Source organism: Amphiura filiformis, chromosome 6, assembly GCF_039555335.1.
Source record: "Amphiura filiformis chromosome 6, Afil_fr2py, whole genome shotgun sequence".
Lineage (NCBI taxonomy): Eukaryota > Metazoa > Echinodermata > Ophiuroidea > Amphilepidida > Amphiuridae > Amphiura > Amphiura filiformis.
Window position 1 is genome coordinate 59,238,347 of NC_092633.1, and position 18,018 is coordinate 59,256,364.

At 37.0% G+C, this 18,018-nt stretch overlaps 2 protein-coding genes across 2 annotated transcripts in view; both read left to right on the forward strand.

Moving 5' to 3' along the window:
- Positions 1-5,561, forward strand: part of LOC140154301 (uncharacterized) — a 31,585-nt gene extending 26,024 nt beyond the window's left edge. Inside the window, exon 16 of the mRNA XM_072176877.1 lies at positions 5,459-5,561. The gene's annotated coding sequence lies outside the window, so the exon portion shown is untranslated. The remainder of the gene's footprint in view (positions 1-5,458) is intronic.
- Positions 5,562-11,865: 6,304 nt separating this feature from the next.
- Positions 11,866-18,018, forward strand: part of LOC140154678 (uncharacterized) — a 52,212-nt gene continuing 46,059 nt past the window's right edge. Inside the window, exons 1-3 of the mRNA XM_072177245.1 lie at positions 11,866-11,895; positions 12,013-12,148; positions 16,927-17,085. Of these exons, the coding sequence (XP_072033346.1) occupies positions 11,866-11,895; positions 12,013-12,148; positions 16,927-17,085 (325 nt within the window). The remainder of the gene's footprint in view (positions 11,896-12,012; positions 12,149-16,926; positions 17,086-18,018) is intronic.

The following is an 18,018-nucleotide window of genomic DNA, read 5'->3' on the forward strand; positions in this document are numbered from 1 at the left end:
ATATAAATTTCCATAAAAACCATCTGTATTTATGTATCAATGATAATATAATATTATTAATGCAAGAAAAAATTACGTTTTGGTGTAATTTTTTTGTTTTGGCTGTAGTTCGATGAACACGTCCCTATATGTCGCGTAGCTAATATGAGAAGTTTATAATGACCTATGTCACCTAATTTTGCCATCACCAAATTACCCGATAGCCGTAGTGCTGAGAAACAAGGGGTGGGCGAACACGCCCCTAGGGTGAACACTCCCCGCTCTCCCCTACTTATGCAGGGTGCGTGCAGGAAATGAATAGTGCTGAACAACAACTATGTGTGCTAATATCTGGAAGCAGTCTAGCGGAGCTGGACAGACCGCACATGCCCTCTGAAGCATTCCATGGGGCGCTGTCAACGATGCTGGGAAGTGTATTCTAGAGCCTGATTCCATGTAGCGTAACTAGATCCCATTAGGGTTCCATATAAATGGTTGGCCAGATCTAGCCCTCAAAACAGTTTGATCATTCAGGGATGATCCTTTGTATCTTGAGGGGCAGTTGAAGACCTCTCGCACTGTTTTCTTCTGCGGGTGCTTCACTGCGTGGTGTGGAATGTTCCATACAAATCTTTCTTCAGATCTTAAAATTTTTTTTCTTCTGGGACTCGCTCAGAGTAGTTTCTTTCCTCCATTTGTTCATTAACTCTGCAAGAAGATCTTTATCCTTTGACAATCTTCATTTTAGATGATTCGCATACATGTATGCCAGTGTTCCCAGATAGCAGTACAACATTGGCCCAACGTTGGACCAATGTAAGACCAAAATGTGGACCAACATTGGGCCAATGTCTTTTCTGCCATCGGGCCAATGTTGGCCCAATGTCTAAATGCCAACCAAGGCAAATAATTTGTTGAGACTGTATTATTTGATTTGTTTTATATATGACATCAGGTACTATGGTCATCAATGGGGTGTTCCATTTGGTACCAGTTCTAGCACAAACTTCATTTTTAATGCTACCCGTTGTCACACTATTAACTGTTTCTATTAGGTGTATTTTAAACTTCTGCCGTTCATTTTCAATATGACAAATTGTCACGTGCTTCCTATATACGAGCGTATATATCACATTTGCTACATTTCACCCAATCATTGTTTGGAGATTCCTTTTTTACATGTTCAGGAATCAGCCATGAGAAGCATAGACCTTTGCTTTTGCACACTTCTGGTCTTTCTTGGAAACCATTATAATGCATGATTTGTGCCAGTTCCATTAATACAAACATGGTTTGACAGCTGCTAGATTCACTTTAGTGCTGTTGGCGCTTTCTTTCGCAGATGAGGATCTTCCTTTCTTTCTGCCAGTAGATTTGCACGGTGGTAGCAAATTCTTTTTGTTTTTGCCTTGGTATCCAAGACCTGCAAATCTGGATTCATTTTCCTCATGGACAATTTGCTTGACAAACTTGTCAAATCTTCCAAAGTTGGAGATTTCATCTCTGTTGCTGCTTGTTGTTGTAGCTTTTCCAGTCAACCAAGAATAGATGACATTGGATCTTGGTGCTGACCATTCAAGTTACTTGTATGCTCTGATGAAAACTGATGATTGACATAACTTTTCGGCAGTTGGCTGGACGTCGACACTTGCTGGTTGACTTCGGCAATCTAGGCTGCTCATTGACGTGTGCTGATTGCTTGTAGGCAGTTAGCTGAACATAGGAGCTTGCTGGTTGACGTGGTTAGTCGGCAGTTGGCTGATTTATTATCGCTTGCTGTTTGACATGGCTTATCGGCAATTGGCTGAATGTCGGAGCTTTCTGGTTGACATGACTTAATGTCGGCAGTTGGCCTGAAGCTGGAGCGTGCTGACATGGCTTGACGTTGGGGCATACATGTTGATATGCCTTGCCCCTTGATTGACGTGACAGTAGGCTGGGTGTTGTCGGCAATAGGCTGGGTGTTTGGAGCATGGTAAGTGAGACAGGTTGCCGACATTTGATTGGGCGTCAGCTCTTGCTGTTTGACATGGTTTGTCACCAGTAGGCTGGACGTTGAAGTGTACTGGTTGACGTAACTTATCGGCAGTTTGCTTCTCTGACAGTCTTTCAGCTAGGGTATTAAAGTAGTGTGCCCATGAGATCGCTTCAGCAATTACTCATATCTTCCAAAGATTGCTTGATTCTGGTATACTTCCGGTAGGCTCCGTGCCAACATAAGTCCGGTCAGTGGGAGTCAGCTAGCATGGCAGATGGAATTTAATGCTGCAAAATGTTTTGTAATAAAAGTGACACCACATGCCAAGAATAAACTGCCATACATATACCATCTTGGTGATTCTATCCTATAAGAAACATACAGTCATGCTTGGGTGTTGAGATCAAGAACGATCTCAAGTGGAACCTCCATGTGAATAAAGTCAAATCTGCTGCCAGCATATAAGTATAGGCTTCTTAAAGAAAAAACATTTTTTGTTGTTGTTTTCCTCTTTTCTTTTTGTGTGAAGTGCCACGTCATATTCCTAGAATTTGTAATAGCGCTATATAAGTACTGGTATTATTATTATTATTATTATTATTTATCATGCTCGAGAAAAACAAACGTGAATGCTTTCAACTCGTTTGTCAGACCCCACCTTGAAAACAGCTCTACCGTGTGGGATCCGTATACTCAGGAACAAATTTCTCAACTTGACAAAATACAACGCGGGAGGGGGGAAATTCGTCTTCAACGACTACTCTTATACAAACAGCCCGTCAGACTGATATCTACTCTGAATTGGGAACTGCTGGCATTGAGAAGATAAGAAAGAAGATTCCCGGTTGTGATGTGTCCTGAGTAATTTAAGTTGATTTAAGTTGATCTGGGATAGTTGTGATGTGTCCTGAGTAATTTAACTTGATTATTTATCTTTGCTTACAATATAAAGCTACTTCCATGAGAGATGGGAAATCCCCTTTGCAAGAGTTGGTGTATAATAATGTTTGGAAAACCCCTTTGTGATGTAATCACTGTAAAGAAAGTCAGGACTCTTTATGGTGGATAGACATCATATTGGAATTCGCCACAGGAAGTGATGTAATGTAAAAGGTTAATGTTTATAACTATTCTTGGGAATTTCCCAGATTTCATCACATGTTGTGAAGACGTGAATGAAGTAATGGGCTATTAATAGAATGGGACTTTTGTGTTTGGTATATAGACGAATTCAACGAGCCAAGTCAATGTCAGGATTTGGTCGGCCATATTTGGTTCCTCGCATGCACCAAACAGGTGTGTGAGTGCCCAATTGGGTGGATTAAACCCGCTTAAAATTCAATGTTAGATTCTTTTGTGTTGTAAACTGTCATCATTCTTTTGTCTACGCGTTTCAATGCCGCATCATTTCACATTTTAGGTGAGATAGCTGGGTCCCCGTCGCGGCTATGGCTGCCATTGAGGAGTAGGAATGCGTGAAATTGGATTCGTCACAGTTCAGTATTGTTGTGGACTAGCTTAAAGGCCCTTTCAGTGATTTCACAGGAACATTAAAAACAATGGAAATTTGTCAGAGTTGTTTAGAAATAAAGAATAAGTCTACAGAATTTCATTAAACCACTTTTCCCCTGAATACATCGACAAATTAGTCAAAAGACAGAAGTTTTAGAAAGGTTTTCTACTTCAACTCAGATCGACTCGAGAAAATCGAGATTTTCGTACAGTGCGCCACCAATCGACTGGAAAAACTTCCTAGTCCAGTGTTTCTAACACGGGGAAGTAGAGTCTAAATTGATTTAAAACAGACGCTTAATTTTTGTAGTAGAAAACAAAATAAGCAATTAAAGGTCACCGAGGCAAACTAACGGTCAATTCAAATATGAAAAACAGTTAAAATTGTGTATTTTGTTTAAAATAGTAGCTACTGAGCTACTGATGTAATAAGTAGTAGAAACAATACGCAACGCGTGTTGGTACGTGGAGAGTGAGCTTCTTTCGATCTCGAGTCGGACTTTTGTACTGTCAGTATCAAAAGTCCAGAATCATGCAAATGCTTTATTTTGTCTAAAATACACGGCTTTCGACCGAACCACTAGCAGGCTATGTTAGCACATCTATGCCAATTACAAAGGTACCAAAATCTGAATTTTGATGATTTTTACGATCGTCCGGATGAGCAAATCACTGAATGGGCCTTTAAGCTTACAGTCCATTTCCTTTAAAGAAAGGAAATTGCGAACCAGATATATTTTATATATTCTTCTGTCGGCTTACTGAAGTCTGGTTTATGAAACAACACATCTGTCAATGTAAGTGGAAACAGGGAGACAACTGCTGAATGCAGGCCTGTTTTCCATTAGGAACTGTGTGGAAGGTGAAAAGGGTACCATTTTGGAGATAGTCAACTGTGCGAGGATTTTATGCAAAGGATACAAAAGTCTTCATCGAAGTCCACTGATCTTTGCAGGACAAGTGAATCAGGACATACAACAGAACTTTGAAATTAACAACACGAAAAAGGCTGTTGTGTTTTGTCGTGCATTCTGAAGTGAATTTGGGAAAAAGGTGTTTTTGGCCTTGAGTCATTAACGAATTGTAACAATGTAAACAAACTTCTGCGCTCGGCGACACATCTGTCCCGCTATATGCCATCAAATATTCCATAGAATACAAGCCAGAAAAGATTGCTTCAAATATCTTCCATACAACATTATCTCAACAGATAAGAAAGCACTCTTCAAATTCAAACTTCACAAGAGAGTAATAAATAACATTGCGCACTCACAACCCTGTCCGGTTTACTTCTATTCTACCTTTGCGAAGCAATCAGGGAGTGTTGGACAGTATCAAATCAGATTCAGATTCAGAAATGTATCATTTAAAACATCGCCACAACCCAAAGCGGCAAATTCAATAACTACCAAAGAAAGATTTTGGACATTATAATTGGATTTCTCCCAATCTATCGGGATGATCCCTTGCTGGAGAGAATCTTGAAAGAACAAAGAGATGACTGGAGTAAGTTCGTCAGCCAACACATTCAGCAGTCCAGTAGGGATCTCATCTGGTCCACGCGCATCATGGATTTGGATACAAAGGCCGGATTTACCTTTTTGGGGGCACTTTTTGGGGACATTTGTGTGCGAAGCGCGCGAAAAAATTCAATTTTAGACATTTTAGCCCAAATTGAAGCTGAATTTCGCTATTCAGGCCAGTGCGCACGAAGCGCTAAAAGATTGTAATTTAGTACCCTATTTTGGTCCAAAACGATATGGGGGGGGGCAAAAATTTAGGGCCCTGGGCCCGGGCCCATTTGTCCCTATGGTAAATCCGGCTCTGTGAGACCAGCCCGCAGTTTGAGGATACCATCAAAGGGCTTTGAACCATAAAAGAATTCGAACTACACGAAATATTTGCCTTTTCAATTGTCGCTTTCCAATAATACTGTCCAATATTTTACCAACTGACACATACAAATTGTTATATTCGTAATATTTTCAGAAAATCAGTTTACTGAGTGGCAGAAAGGTGCTCGTTGATGGTGAACGAACCAATTTGCCATTTACAGGAGATGGAGAAAGTTATTACATATATAACGCTGGACGGTATACAGTAAGTATATAATATTCCAGGGCCTTACGTATCAAAATCACCTCTCGTAGGACTTGCATGTTTATTTTGATTTTTGAACTGAAATCCAATCTACATGGACCAATGAATCAAATAAACTATGCTACCAATTTATCTAATGGGGATAAGGGGGTCAAATCCAAGATGGCGGCCTGGTTAAATAAGAAAAAATAAAAATGGCTCAATCATGTTGGGCAATACCTCAATTTCGTCATCTAATCATATTAAGGAACAAAAAAGTAAATGGCTGCATATCTCTAGGATGACTGACTTCTCCGATTGAAGCGAAAATGGTCTTAAAATATTTAGATTGACGCAAAGAACAAAAAGTATAGTTTTGCATCGATATGAATCCTAATTTTAATGCTAGATGGTCAAGGTCACCATGGTGACATAGGATCATGTGGTGGTTTATACTGGTTGACCTTTGACCTGCAGTTTTATAACCACATATACATTTCAGATATTCAGAACTATAACTTTTTTGTTTCTTGTGTCAAGCTGAATAATTGGAGACCATTTTCACTTCAATCAGAGAATATTGGAGAGCCTGACCACTGGTCAAAATGTTGTTGACCTTTTGTTAATTTTACCATGTAACTCATTAACCAAACATTTTGAAGATGTGTGACCATTGACGTTTTTGTTCCTTATGATTAGAGGAACAATTTGAGGTCTTGTACAACGTGATCTAACAATGTTGACTTTTTTTTATCTAACTTTGCCGCCATCTTGGATTTGACCCCCTTAACCCCGTCAGAAAAATTGGCAGCATGGTTCATTTGATTCAGTGGTCCATGTAGATTGGATTTTAGTACAAACAACAAATAAACATGAACTTCTCACGAAATGACGTATAGACTTTGACTATAGACGAATCCAACGAGCCAAGTCATGGTCAGGTTTTGGTCGGACATCTTTGGGTAGCCGCTAGCACCAACCTGGTGTTTTGAGCGTCCAATTGTGCAAATAAAAGCCGCCTAACACCTAGAGAAGATACAAGAACGAGGAGGGTTAATAGAATAATAGCTAATAATATATATAATGGAGTTAATTCCGCAGGTAATCCCGTCGCATCTATTCATACATATAGTCCTTTTGTTCGCAAGTACATCAATGCATAGATACCGCGTGTAGTTAATCCGATTATTATGTCACTTCAACAGCGAATAGACCATGAAGAAGCTGTAAACTTTAATCATTCTTTTTTGTCTACCTGCGTTTTTCGCGGAAGGTGTAAAACGGGTGATGGAATGCAGTTTAAAATTTTCGCCAAGGCCGAATCATTTCACATTTTGAGTGCATTATAGCCAACGGCTACCCAACTAAAGGCTGCTAGTCAGGTGTAGGAATGCGTGAATTTGGATTCCTCTATAAGCTCTATTGTCAAAACCCCGGGAGGACACTTCAGTATGAAATGGATATAGGTGTAGGGCCATTCGGTGAGAGCAAAATATCAAAAATATAGGGTCATTGGGAAAATTTGTATTTTCATACTTGATAATATTGTTTGCCATGTAACTGGGCATGCTTTGTACGAATGATGAGGGGGAGTTGAAAATGGGCTGTTTCCCAGATGTATGCACATTATTATGTGTGGCTTAGATATCTTTAAAAACACATTCAATGTCATAATCAATAACTAATGTTGCTGGTCATTTAAGTATCAAATCTATTATGCTTTTATATGCTGCTTGTACTATTATTATTTTTTTCATTTTGGTATGTCATATTGTAAGATATTTTTCATTGAATGGAGTCAAGGTCTTTATAATGGAATTGTGCGATGTACAAACAACTGTAATTATTATGACTTAAGTCGGAAATTTTGAACATTGAGTTCTTATCATTATTAAGTTGCTCAGAAGCTTACAGAGGCTGTAATCGCTAAGTCCCTGGCATATTTGTTTACAAATATGAACTTCTTATAATTATGGCAATTGTTTTATTACTTTTTGCTACATAGTTTCATGATTCTTGCCAATATCTCAATTTCGTTATTGTAGACTTTGGGATGATTGGCACAAAAGGTTCAAAGAGTTTCAAATGTCAAGTAGGGCTAATTAGCAGGCATTTGCTTCTTTTTCAAATTACATGTTACCTATACAGCTTGGGGTCAAAGGTCAAGCAAAGGCTCATAGGGTCATATGGCAAAATTACACTCCATGGCTCCAGATTTGGTCAGTAGACTTGTTGGCTGGAATGTGTGATAATGTAATGTTAGTGTTACTGTATACATATAGTTGCTGATACAGATTGCTAGCGGGTAAGCGGGTAAAAAAGTGCCATCTTTTTATTTCCGTCATTTTACAGGTTCTTAAGACCGATTTTGGATTGGAAATTCGCTGGAACGGTCATTTCAATTGGTTCGTGCATATTCCAGGTTCTTACCATAATCAGATATGTGGCTTATGTGGCAAGTGGGATGGTGACAAGTCTAATGACTTCACTTTGAGAGACAAGAGTACGGTAAGATTATTTTTCAATATAAAAAGATATTTTTTTTAGTAGTCAAGAATAGTCAAAGGAAAACAACTACTACATAATAATGTAGTTTAACATGCACATTCATTAGAAGTGACACTTTATCCCTGCTTATCTTACCTCCTATTTAAGGCTAAAATTCTTACAAGCAAAAACGAACACATCATCACCATCAGCAGCAGCAAAATCAGTGGCAATTAATATTATTATACTATTGTTATTATTATCATTATCATTGTTGTTGTTCTTGTTATTGCTATTTTTACCATTACTGTTGTTATTGTGATCTTTACTAATATAACGTTCTAACTTATGCATTGCCTAAAAAGACAAAGTTTGCGAACAAGTTTGGAAATAACTGGGTTGCATCTGGTTACGGCTGTTCTGGAGAAAAGCCTCCCGATGAAGCAGGACCTGATGATCCATGTGGGAGATCAAAGTTTAAAGCAGAGGCTGCAAAACAATGCAATATCCTCAAAAATGAGAATGGTAATGTCAAGACATTTATGTTGTTTTGGTTGAAATTTGATAATTATACGAATGCCATTCCAATTTTAAACACCCAGTTATTCGATTTAGACGTGGAGTAACTGGTGCGGACATATATTATTTACGTATTTACGTAGCTGTACGTATTTAAGTACCATTAGGCATGAATGATACAACTATACCAAAAATAATAATACATTTATTGTTTTTCTTATTATAGCCATAATTTACGATCTTATAGGCTTGGTTAATTTCTTTGAAACCTGTTTTTTTTTGCTATATTTGTAATGTTTACACATGGCCCAACTTACGCCTAGATGGAATCAGTCAAAGTTGTTTTGTTTGCACTCGTAGGTTAACAATTTTGAAATAAAGTCGTTAAACAAAATATCCCACATCACAGAACTCCACGTTCAACGACTAAATAAGCCAGTGTGGTTTCTTCCCAGCAAACACAAAACGTTTTCGACATCATTCGCAAAAGGTTATAAAAGGTTGTCAGGAAACGTTTAAATGTCGGGTTATATAAAGGGTACATTAATGGTATAAAACGTTTTCGTAACATTAAATAACATTTGTTGGTAATTTACTGCACAGCAAACACAAATGTTTTACAGAAAACATTTAAATGTCGGATTATATAAAGGGTATAAAAACGTTTTAATAACATTTCAAAAACATTTGTGAAAACTTGGTACAAATCATTCTAAACAGAATGTTATTTTGGGGTTGAAAAAATATTTTGCAAAATATGTTTGCCCAAAATATTTATAATAACGTTTTTAAAATGTTTTCACGACCTTTATATAACCCGACATTTAAATGTTATTAAAACGTTTTGTAAAAAACATTTTAAGAACATTTCTGTGTTTGCTGGGTGTTTTATATATATTTTAACATAATGTTATTAAAGTGTTGACAAAATATTTGGCCAAAAATGTTTGCAAAAATAGTTTACAATGACATTTCGAAAACATTTTAAAAATATTGTTGTAGTGTGTTTTCATACCAAACGTTTTAAAACGATTTCATGACCTCTATATAACCCGACATTTTAATGTTATTAAAACGTTTTTACCTAAACCAAAACCCAAAATATAACTTATTTAAAACGTTTAACAAACGTTTTTGTGTTTGCTGGGTTTGCGTCACCTCGTTACTCTGTTTGTTTATTTATTTATTTATTTATTTATTTATTTATTTATTTATTTATTTATTTATTTATTTATTTATTTATTTATTTACTAATTTATTTATATTTATTTATTTATTTATTTATTTATTTATTTACTTATTTATTTATTTATTTATTTATTTATTGTTAAATTTATTTTAAATTTATTTTATCTTCCTGCTATTTTATTAAATTAAGTGGAAGGAAAGAAAGAAATTTCTATATAAATTATATAAAACAAACATTTTTCAACTGTTTAATGGAAATAATTATTATTATATTATTATTATTATTATTATTACAATTAGTGTTAGTGTTATTACTATTATCGTTATTATTAGTATCAGCAGTAACAGTAGTAGTACTTCGCTAAGATACTAAACTAATTTTAAACTAATTATAATAATTATTCTATCCTGAGGTCCTCTAAAATCCTGCTTTGGGGTAATGGACGATGAGGTATACTTAAAGACCTGCCAAGAAGACGTTTGTTTGGCTAAAGAGGGTGGCGCAAGTAAAGACGAAATCAGTTCCATAAGATGTACAAGTGTTTCCAGCTTCGTGGATGAATGTTTGGATGCTGGCGTTGGAATAGCAAAATGGCGATCTAACAAATTGTGTCGTAAGTTATATCAATACTAATATTATTTCTGACCTCTTTAATAGAGAAGTAAATGACCGATAAAATGGTTGTGAAATCTGTACATATTGTAATTCAGAGTAGCTAGTATTACTGTATTCAACGGACGAGGTAGTGGTGGATGTGCCGTACAATTGGAGGATCAACAGACAGTGACAGATATGAACAGAAATATTGGAGCCAAGTATATTACTTTGATGTGTGGAACAAGACACGGATAAAGAAAGTAAAAAAGAAAACTAAACTAAAGCAGTATGAAAATCCTTACCAAACATAGAAATATAGACGATTTAGTGAACAGAATACAATACACGTGTCGGGCAATTGCTGTACTTCCTCAGTGAAGTATAGGAAATTGTACAATTATTGCACCTGCAATCAATTAAAGCTTGGCACACTTTCTCGAAATTCCGTGGAGACGTGGAAATGACATGTCTAAAAACAAATATGACATCTACAAAAATGATTTACCATTCCCTCTACCCGACAATCAATGCTGAAGACATTGTTCCAAGACATTTGTCCAAGTTTGTAGGTACGTAGGTAGCAAAACATCATAAACACAGAGCAACCCCCCAAAAAGCACACCCCAACTGAAAAACAAACAAACAAAAACAGCGTCTCTACAGAAAGAGAGCTGGCTTGGTACCAGCAATTTGTTTTTTCAAAAACGTGATGATCTTAAAGGAGGATTTCGTGATCCTAGCATCCTCTTTTTATGACATGTTTCAGTACATATCCACGAAAAAAGCCTATTCCCAAAATTTCAGTTGATTCCGATTTTGCGTTTGCGAGTTATGCATGATTATGTGCATTACACTGCTCGACAATGCGTTTTAATTTCGTTCTGGTGCACCAGAACGAAATTCAAATTTCACGATATCTTAGCTAAACGAATTAATCTGCAAGAGATATTTTTGTACATAAACATTATGTAGCCAGAGGTTTCCAGCGATATAAAAATCTCAACTTTTTTTGAGAAAAGTGGGGGGATGAGGCTGTGGATCACGAAATGCCCCTTTAAATACATAGTAAGATAATAATAACAATTAACGTTTTTGTCATCACTAGATAGGCAACGAGCTATTGCACCATTATTATTCTTTCCCCCCTCTCTCGCCCTCTCTCTCTCTCTCTCTCTTTCTCTCCCTCTTTCTTTTTTTGTAATTGTGATACATGTTACGAGGTTGTATTAGTTCATACGAAACGTTGCCATCTCTAGTCTACTATTAAATTTTAACAAAAACTCCAATTAGTATAAATATGAAAATGACTTTGTTAAATATATAGAGTTGAGTTGCAATACGTGATTAACATTCTTATCCTAAACCATTTCAACAGCTATGAAATGTGGAAAACATGCTCGCTACAACCTGCGTATGTCTTCTTGTCAAGAGACTTGTACCGGAAAACCAAAGAAGTGTACGGAGCAGAAAATCGAAGGATGCGAATGTGAGAAAGGCTATGTTCTCAGTGGTGATGATTGCGTAGATGAAAAACAGTGTGGTTGCACAGATGAAAGTGATGGCAAATACTATAAGGCAAGGAGAAACATCTAGCTGTTATTTTTTAGATGCAATTGTTCATTATCCGAACCTAAAATCCTTAATTTGCATTCTTTTTCTTTTTGACTTTCAGCTGGACGCACGATTTATTAACAACGATTGTAGTAGAGAATGTGAATGCAATGCTGGTGGTAAGATCAAATGCAAAAACTACAAATGTAGAGGAGAACAAAAATGCAGTGTTTTTGAAGGCGTCAGAGGCTGTCATCGTAAGTACATGGGTCCTGTGTTTGTTGGGTTAACTTCGCTTGTGCTGAATTTATACTCGATGGCTGAGCAATTGTGATGCACCGCTTTTGGAAAGCGATGGATAATCGCCGAATTTTGTGATGCATCGCTCGTCTCTTTTGCATTTATACTAATAACGGCGATCGCGATTGCAGACGATAATTAAAATATTAGAAAAGCCACAAAATACATTTTTAGAACATCCATTACTGTCAGTAATTATTGCTTACAAATAATTCATCTTCGAAAGTCAATAATTGAAAGAGGTAACTTAAAGCCATGTTGTAACATATGCTGAGAGGGACGTCCTCAATTAAATATTTAAAAAAAATGATTGTTGCATACTTTAGTAAACTAACATACTCCCTGCAAAAATCAAGACTTTAGCTGTTGTAGCTTTGTCAAAACCCGAGATTTTGAATAAACCGTCTCAACAATACGGTTTAGACAAATACGATGGAAATATTAGTCGAACACATAGTACGGTCATATACAAATCAAATTACCGTACCGTCGCACGACCGGCGGAGTGACATGCATCGGGCGCTGGTAATAAATTCCAATTTTGGTTCACCTCAATTGCTTCGACGCAAAATTAAAAAGGGACATGTCTGACTGCAAAAGCTAACATTTTTTGGAAAACAAATACTAATCTATTTCTATGGAAATGTTACAATATTAAGGCTTTAATGATAGCAAAATAATAGATCCAGTTGGTAGGAAATGATTGGTTGATGCATTCACGTGTCAAGCGACATCGCTTGGCAGTTGAGATTTCTTCAACTCACAAAACCGACGCCGTTTTTGCCTCAGCGATTTTTATCGATTGATATCGGCTTGACGCTCTGAAAACGGAAGTAAACACTGAGCATGTGTGAGAGTCACCTTTCTGCAAGCGATCGAGAATAAATTCAGCTTCACGATGTACTTTTAAGTTGTAAGCAATTCTTCTTAACAGTTCCAAAAGTTTAGTTCCAAAGCTATTCTCTTTTTATCCCTGAGTTGACCCAGATGTTCAGTCCAGCTTTCCAGAAATTGACCTTTGCCTCAGGCAAATGGTTGTCGGTTGGTAAACAGGTGTTATTCTGGGTTGGTAAACAGGTGTTATACTGGAAACGTTTTGAGTTATAGTATGGCTGAATGAGTTAATAAATAGCCTCTTTTTGAGCTACAACGTTGATAAAATGTGATCGATTTATTGAGTCAGTAATGTGCACATCACATCATATTCCCCTCATGGCAATTCAATTGCCGACCTTTTTAATGTCTACTTTCCAACCCCAAAATATAGGTTAAGTCATATATTAAAACCTAGCATTGCATAGCTGAATTGGGAAAGTAAGTTGATTATTTCCCTACTGATGCTTCCTTCATTATTTTAAAGAAAACCAAATCTAGAGTGCCTACCGTAAACATATTGACTCAATATCCCATTTCTCAATGTTCTACATTTTATAAACCTGTAAACTCAGTAAAGGTAAAAGACCTAAGTTGTAGTATAAACGAATCCAACGCGCCAAGTGATTGTCAGAAATCAGTCGGCCATTACTGGGTCCCGTCTGCACAAAACTGCGCTCATTGGGTGGATTAAATCCGCTTTAAAATCGATGTTGAATTGTATTGTGTTGTAAACATTCACCATTCTTTTGTCTACGTGTAACACTGGTGATACAATGTAGTTTAATATCCCCGCCCAAGGCGGGGTCCTTTCGCAATTCCGAAGGTCCGCCATTCCGAAGGTTCGCTATTCCGAAGGTTCACTTTTCCGAACGTGCAGTTTTACCATTCGCTATTCCGAATGCTATTTCGCTATTCCGAAAAAACGGTTCATTATTCCGAAGGTTCTCTATTCCGAAAATTCCCAAAACACAATCAGGTTTCTATTCCGAAAACAAAAGGATCTCTATTCCGAATATGGAAAAGGGTTCTCTATTCCGATTATGAAAAAATGGGTTCTCTATTCCGAAAACGAATAAAGGTTCTTTATTCCGAAACAAGTCACCATGTTCTCTACTCCGAATATGAAAAAAGGTTCTCTATTCCGAATATGAAAAAAAGGTTCTCCATTCCGAAATGGCAGATTCTGAAAAAAAAAGACCTTTTTTATTCGGAATAGAGATCACGGTGACTCATTTCGGAATAAAGAACCCTTTTTAGATTTCGGAATTGAGAACCTTTTTTTCATATTCGGAATAGAGAACCCTTAGTCATATTCGGAATAGAGAACACGGTGACTTATTTCGGAATAAAGAACCTTTTTTCGTATTCGGAATAGAGAACCCATTTTTCATATTCGGAATAGAGAACCTTTTCATACTCGGAATAGAGAACCTTTTCTGTTTTCGGAATAGAGAACCTTTGTAACAGAGAACCTTTTTTATTTTCGGAATAGGGAACCTTCGGAATAGCGAACCAAGGCGGCATCATTTCACATTTTAGGTGGGATAGACAGCCTTAAGGGGGGGGGGGGCAGCTATGGCTGCCATTGAGGTGTAGGAATGCGTGAACATGGATTCGTCTATAAAATCGAGGGGCAATATGCTTCAATCAAATTCAGTAAAGGATATAATCTTAAGATACCGTATAATCCTACACGGGGTTGATATAATCCTACACGGGTTTTCAGGCTCCGGTCGACTGCTTTGCCGCGTTATAAAACGATGGGGCCATCGCCGTGACCAACCCTGTCCACACTGGTGGTTTGTGGAGATACCGGCTCCTTATAAAGTCTTGTAAATCTACGCAACTGTCACCTACTTGTGATGTAGGCTCATGCGCATCTGCCGGTGTCGCATACAATTCTACATAGTAACGAATTACGTTATTTTGCATATAAATTTAATTTTGTAAAACCATACTTTAGGAAAGTATGTAATTTTGCATACGCAAAATATCATGTTTTGCAAAAGTATGTGGTTTTGCATGTAGCACCAGGTCGCGGTGAATTGTTCACACATTGGCAACGTGGTAACGCAGTCCATGGAATGTGATAGGTATAGCTTATAGCACGCACTCAGAGGATGTTTAAAGGCATTCCCATAACCCGATGGGGTTTCTGACCTAGCTTGGTTGTCTTGTCTGCCTTTTGTACACATGTGGCCCAGTTGAATATACCTTGCATTGGGATTGTGCATACTGCAGTTACTGTCCGTTTTCCCATACACAATACACAGTGCTCTTTCCCATTGACGCGTGACCTCTACAAATAGCCCTACGTTATAAGTAAAAAATAACCGGCCAATATTAAAAGTACTCTTCTAAAGTTCTAGAAAATATAGTTTTTCACATGTCCTAAATTTTTAGCTAATTTAGATGTTTGGAAATATTCGTACTTTGGTGTTTTAGTTAATGTTATAGGTAATAGTACATTGCCTAGTTAGCGTCGCTGTGTGAAAAATAAACGGCCAATATTAAAAATTACTCTTCTAAAATTCTAGACAATATAGTTTTGTAACATGTCCTAAATTTTTAGCTAATTTAGGTGTTTGGAGAGGGTCGTACTTTTGTGTTTTAGGAAGGATATGTAAACGACAGATAACACCAAAAAATATGAAGAAATTATTTCCAAACCGTGTTAAGTCAACAATCATTATGTTGCTCATTTTCAAGAATGCTGGTTTACAAAAAGCACGCCATTGTCTCATTTCGTGAACAAAAGTACACATACCATTGTTTCCTTTCGTTTCCTTTATAATCGGTTACCCAACTGAAGCTGTAATACAAACTTTTTTGCGATATCGCACATGAAAACAGTCACATGTGCACAGCCAGAGAAGATCCGATTTAATCAGTTGAGCTGTTTCAATGAGTGTTATCTTGGTTTAATAGCTTTTAATGGGGTTAAGTCCTGCAAAGGTCGAGATGAATTCTACTGTAGACATGACTGCATCATGGTGCAAATATCTATGGTGTTTTCATCCTTTTATTTAACATTCAAAACATTGAGACTTATGAATAAAATTAATGCATTGGGACAATATGAATGTTTCCTGTAAGAAAGTCAAATATAAGTTTATAAGTCTCAACTAGCTCGTTGGCTGCAGTTTTAAAATTACCATTTGGTGTGTGTGGCAATGGGGACTTTGCCTTTAAAATTAGGTTATATTGATCAAATTTCCGATCATAGTGCATTGTAAAAAATGCCTTTAAGCCTCCTCTGGCACGCACTCTAAGAGTAATATACGTGAATCTAGATCTTGTTACAGGTTAAAAAGGTGTTGGGGTCACTTTCCTGTTTGACGTGACTTGAATGTTCAGTATTATGTTGTATTTCGCCATCTAAGATGGGTATAAAATCATGACGTCTTATTCTGGGAGCTTCAAACCTTGTGTCCATAAATCTGAATCTTAATCTGCAACTACACGAAAAGATTTCTATTACGCGGCCGCCTACACAGGCATACAGTTGCCTGTGTACTTGACTGGTACACACAGAATACCTACACAGCAGCTCACAGTACCAATGCTGCCCAGGAGCCACCAGCCATGCCAGCATTGGTACTGTACTAGCACTACACTGGTACGCATATTTGGTACTGCACAGTACCAGCTAAGTATCGTGGTAACGGTGTACCTAATGCAGGCGGCCGCAATAGGAACCTGGTAAATGTAGTTTTTCTTGACTGGTGAAAACCAACCTTCAACACTGATCATGCCTACATGACTGGCTACATCATTGTACATGGAAGCGATCCTAAGTATTGACCGAGATTATTATCATGACCGTTCCTCATATTATGCTTGTTCTTGTTGTTTTCAGAACACCATAAGTTCCATACAAATGACAAATACGATTATAAGTGGAAGTTTGATCGCCTCTCTAAACCAACCAGGGTCCTTTTCAAAGCTAAAGCGAAAAATGACGTCCACATTGCTTTGTCACCTAAAAATGCAGCCAAAAAAGAAATGTATGAAATAGGTAAGTATATACGAACATGTAAGTATTATCATCTATGTCTGATGGGGCATATAGATATTTTATTTGTTGTGTTTAGTATACAACGGCTCCAGGGCTCATGTTGCCCAATTAAAGCCATAATTTGTAGTTTGCTCCACAGCGACGCCCTCAATTTTTCTTGAATTTCTATATTTTGTATGGATGTAATGCCCAAATGGTGTACTAAAATACCACAATAATAAGCCTGAAGTGCTTTAATTACAGTAAAATTTAAGTTTTTATAATAAATTCGGAGATCTCCGGTTTTGTTCCGAGTTCACCGATCAAGTGATAGAGTGATGGATGACACGCCTCGTGCACCAGGGCCCCTAATGTTAAAAAAAAGGGCCGACGTTTCTCATTAAATAAAACAGCTCCAGGGGTCTGGGTTGGTATACTGATAGAATTATCAATTGACAATTGACAAGGGTACATGATCCCCGTATGATATAAAATTGGATGGTTTGAACCCAATGCACAAATTTATTGGCTTCGAGCTATGAGTTTTAAAATATTGACGAGACGATATATATCATTATTGTGTTTTCAGAATCTTATTTTGTATTTTTTTCCATTTTTTTTATTTTTCTTGATTTGGGGTGTCAAATCGACTGATCCAACATGACTAGAGCTATAAAAAAAAAGAAGAAAAAATCCAGATTTTTAAATTGTTTTGGCCCTATTTCCGAACCCATAAATGGCCATAACATTTAAATATACGAGGGGTCCATTTCACAACATTTACAACGCTTCCTTAGTTCGCAGCTTTTGGAAGTCTCAAATGCGTCATTTTACAATGACGCATTGTAAAATACATTTCACTAAAATAATTTTACGGCCTACTTTTCACTAATAGAGATTGATTATTTTGCGTGGAAAAATAGAAATTGAGACATACGTGATTGTACAGGCATG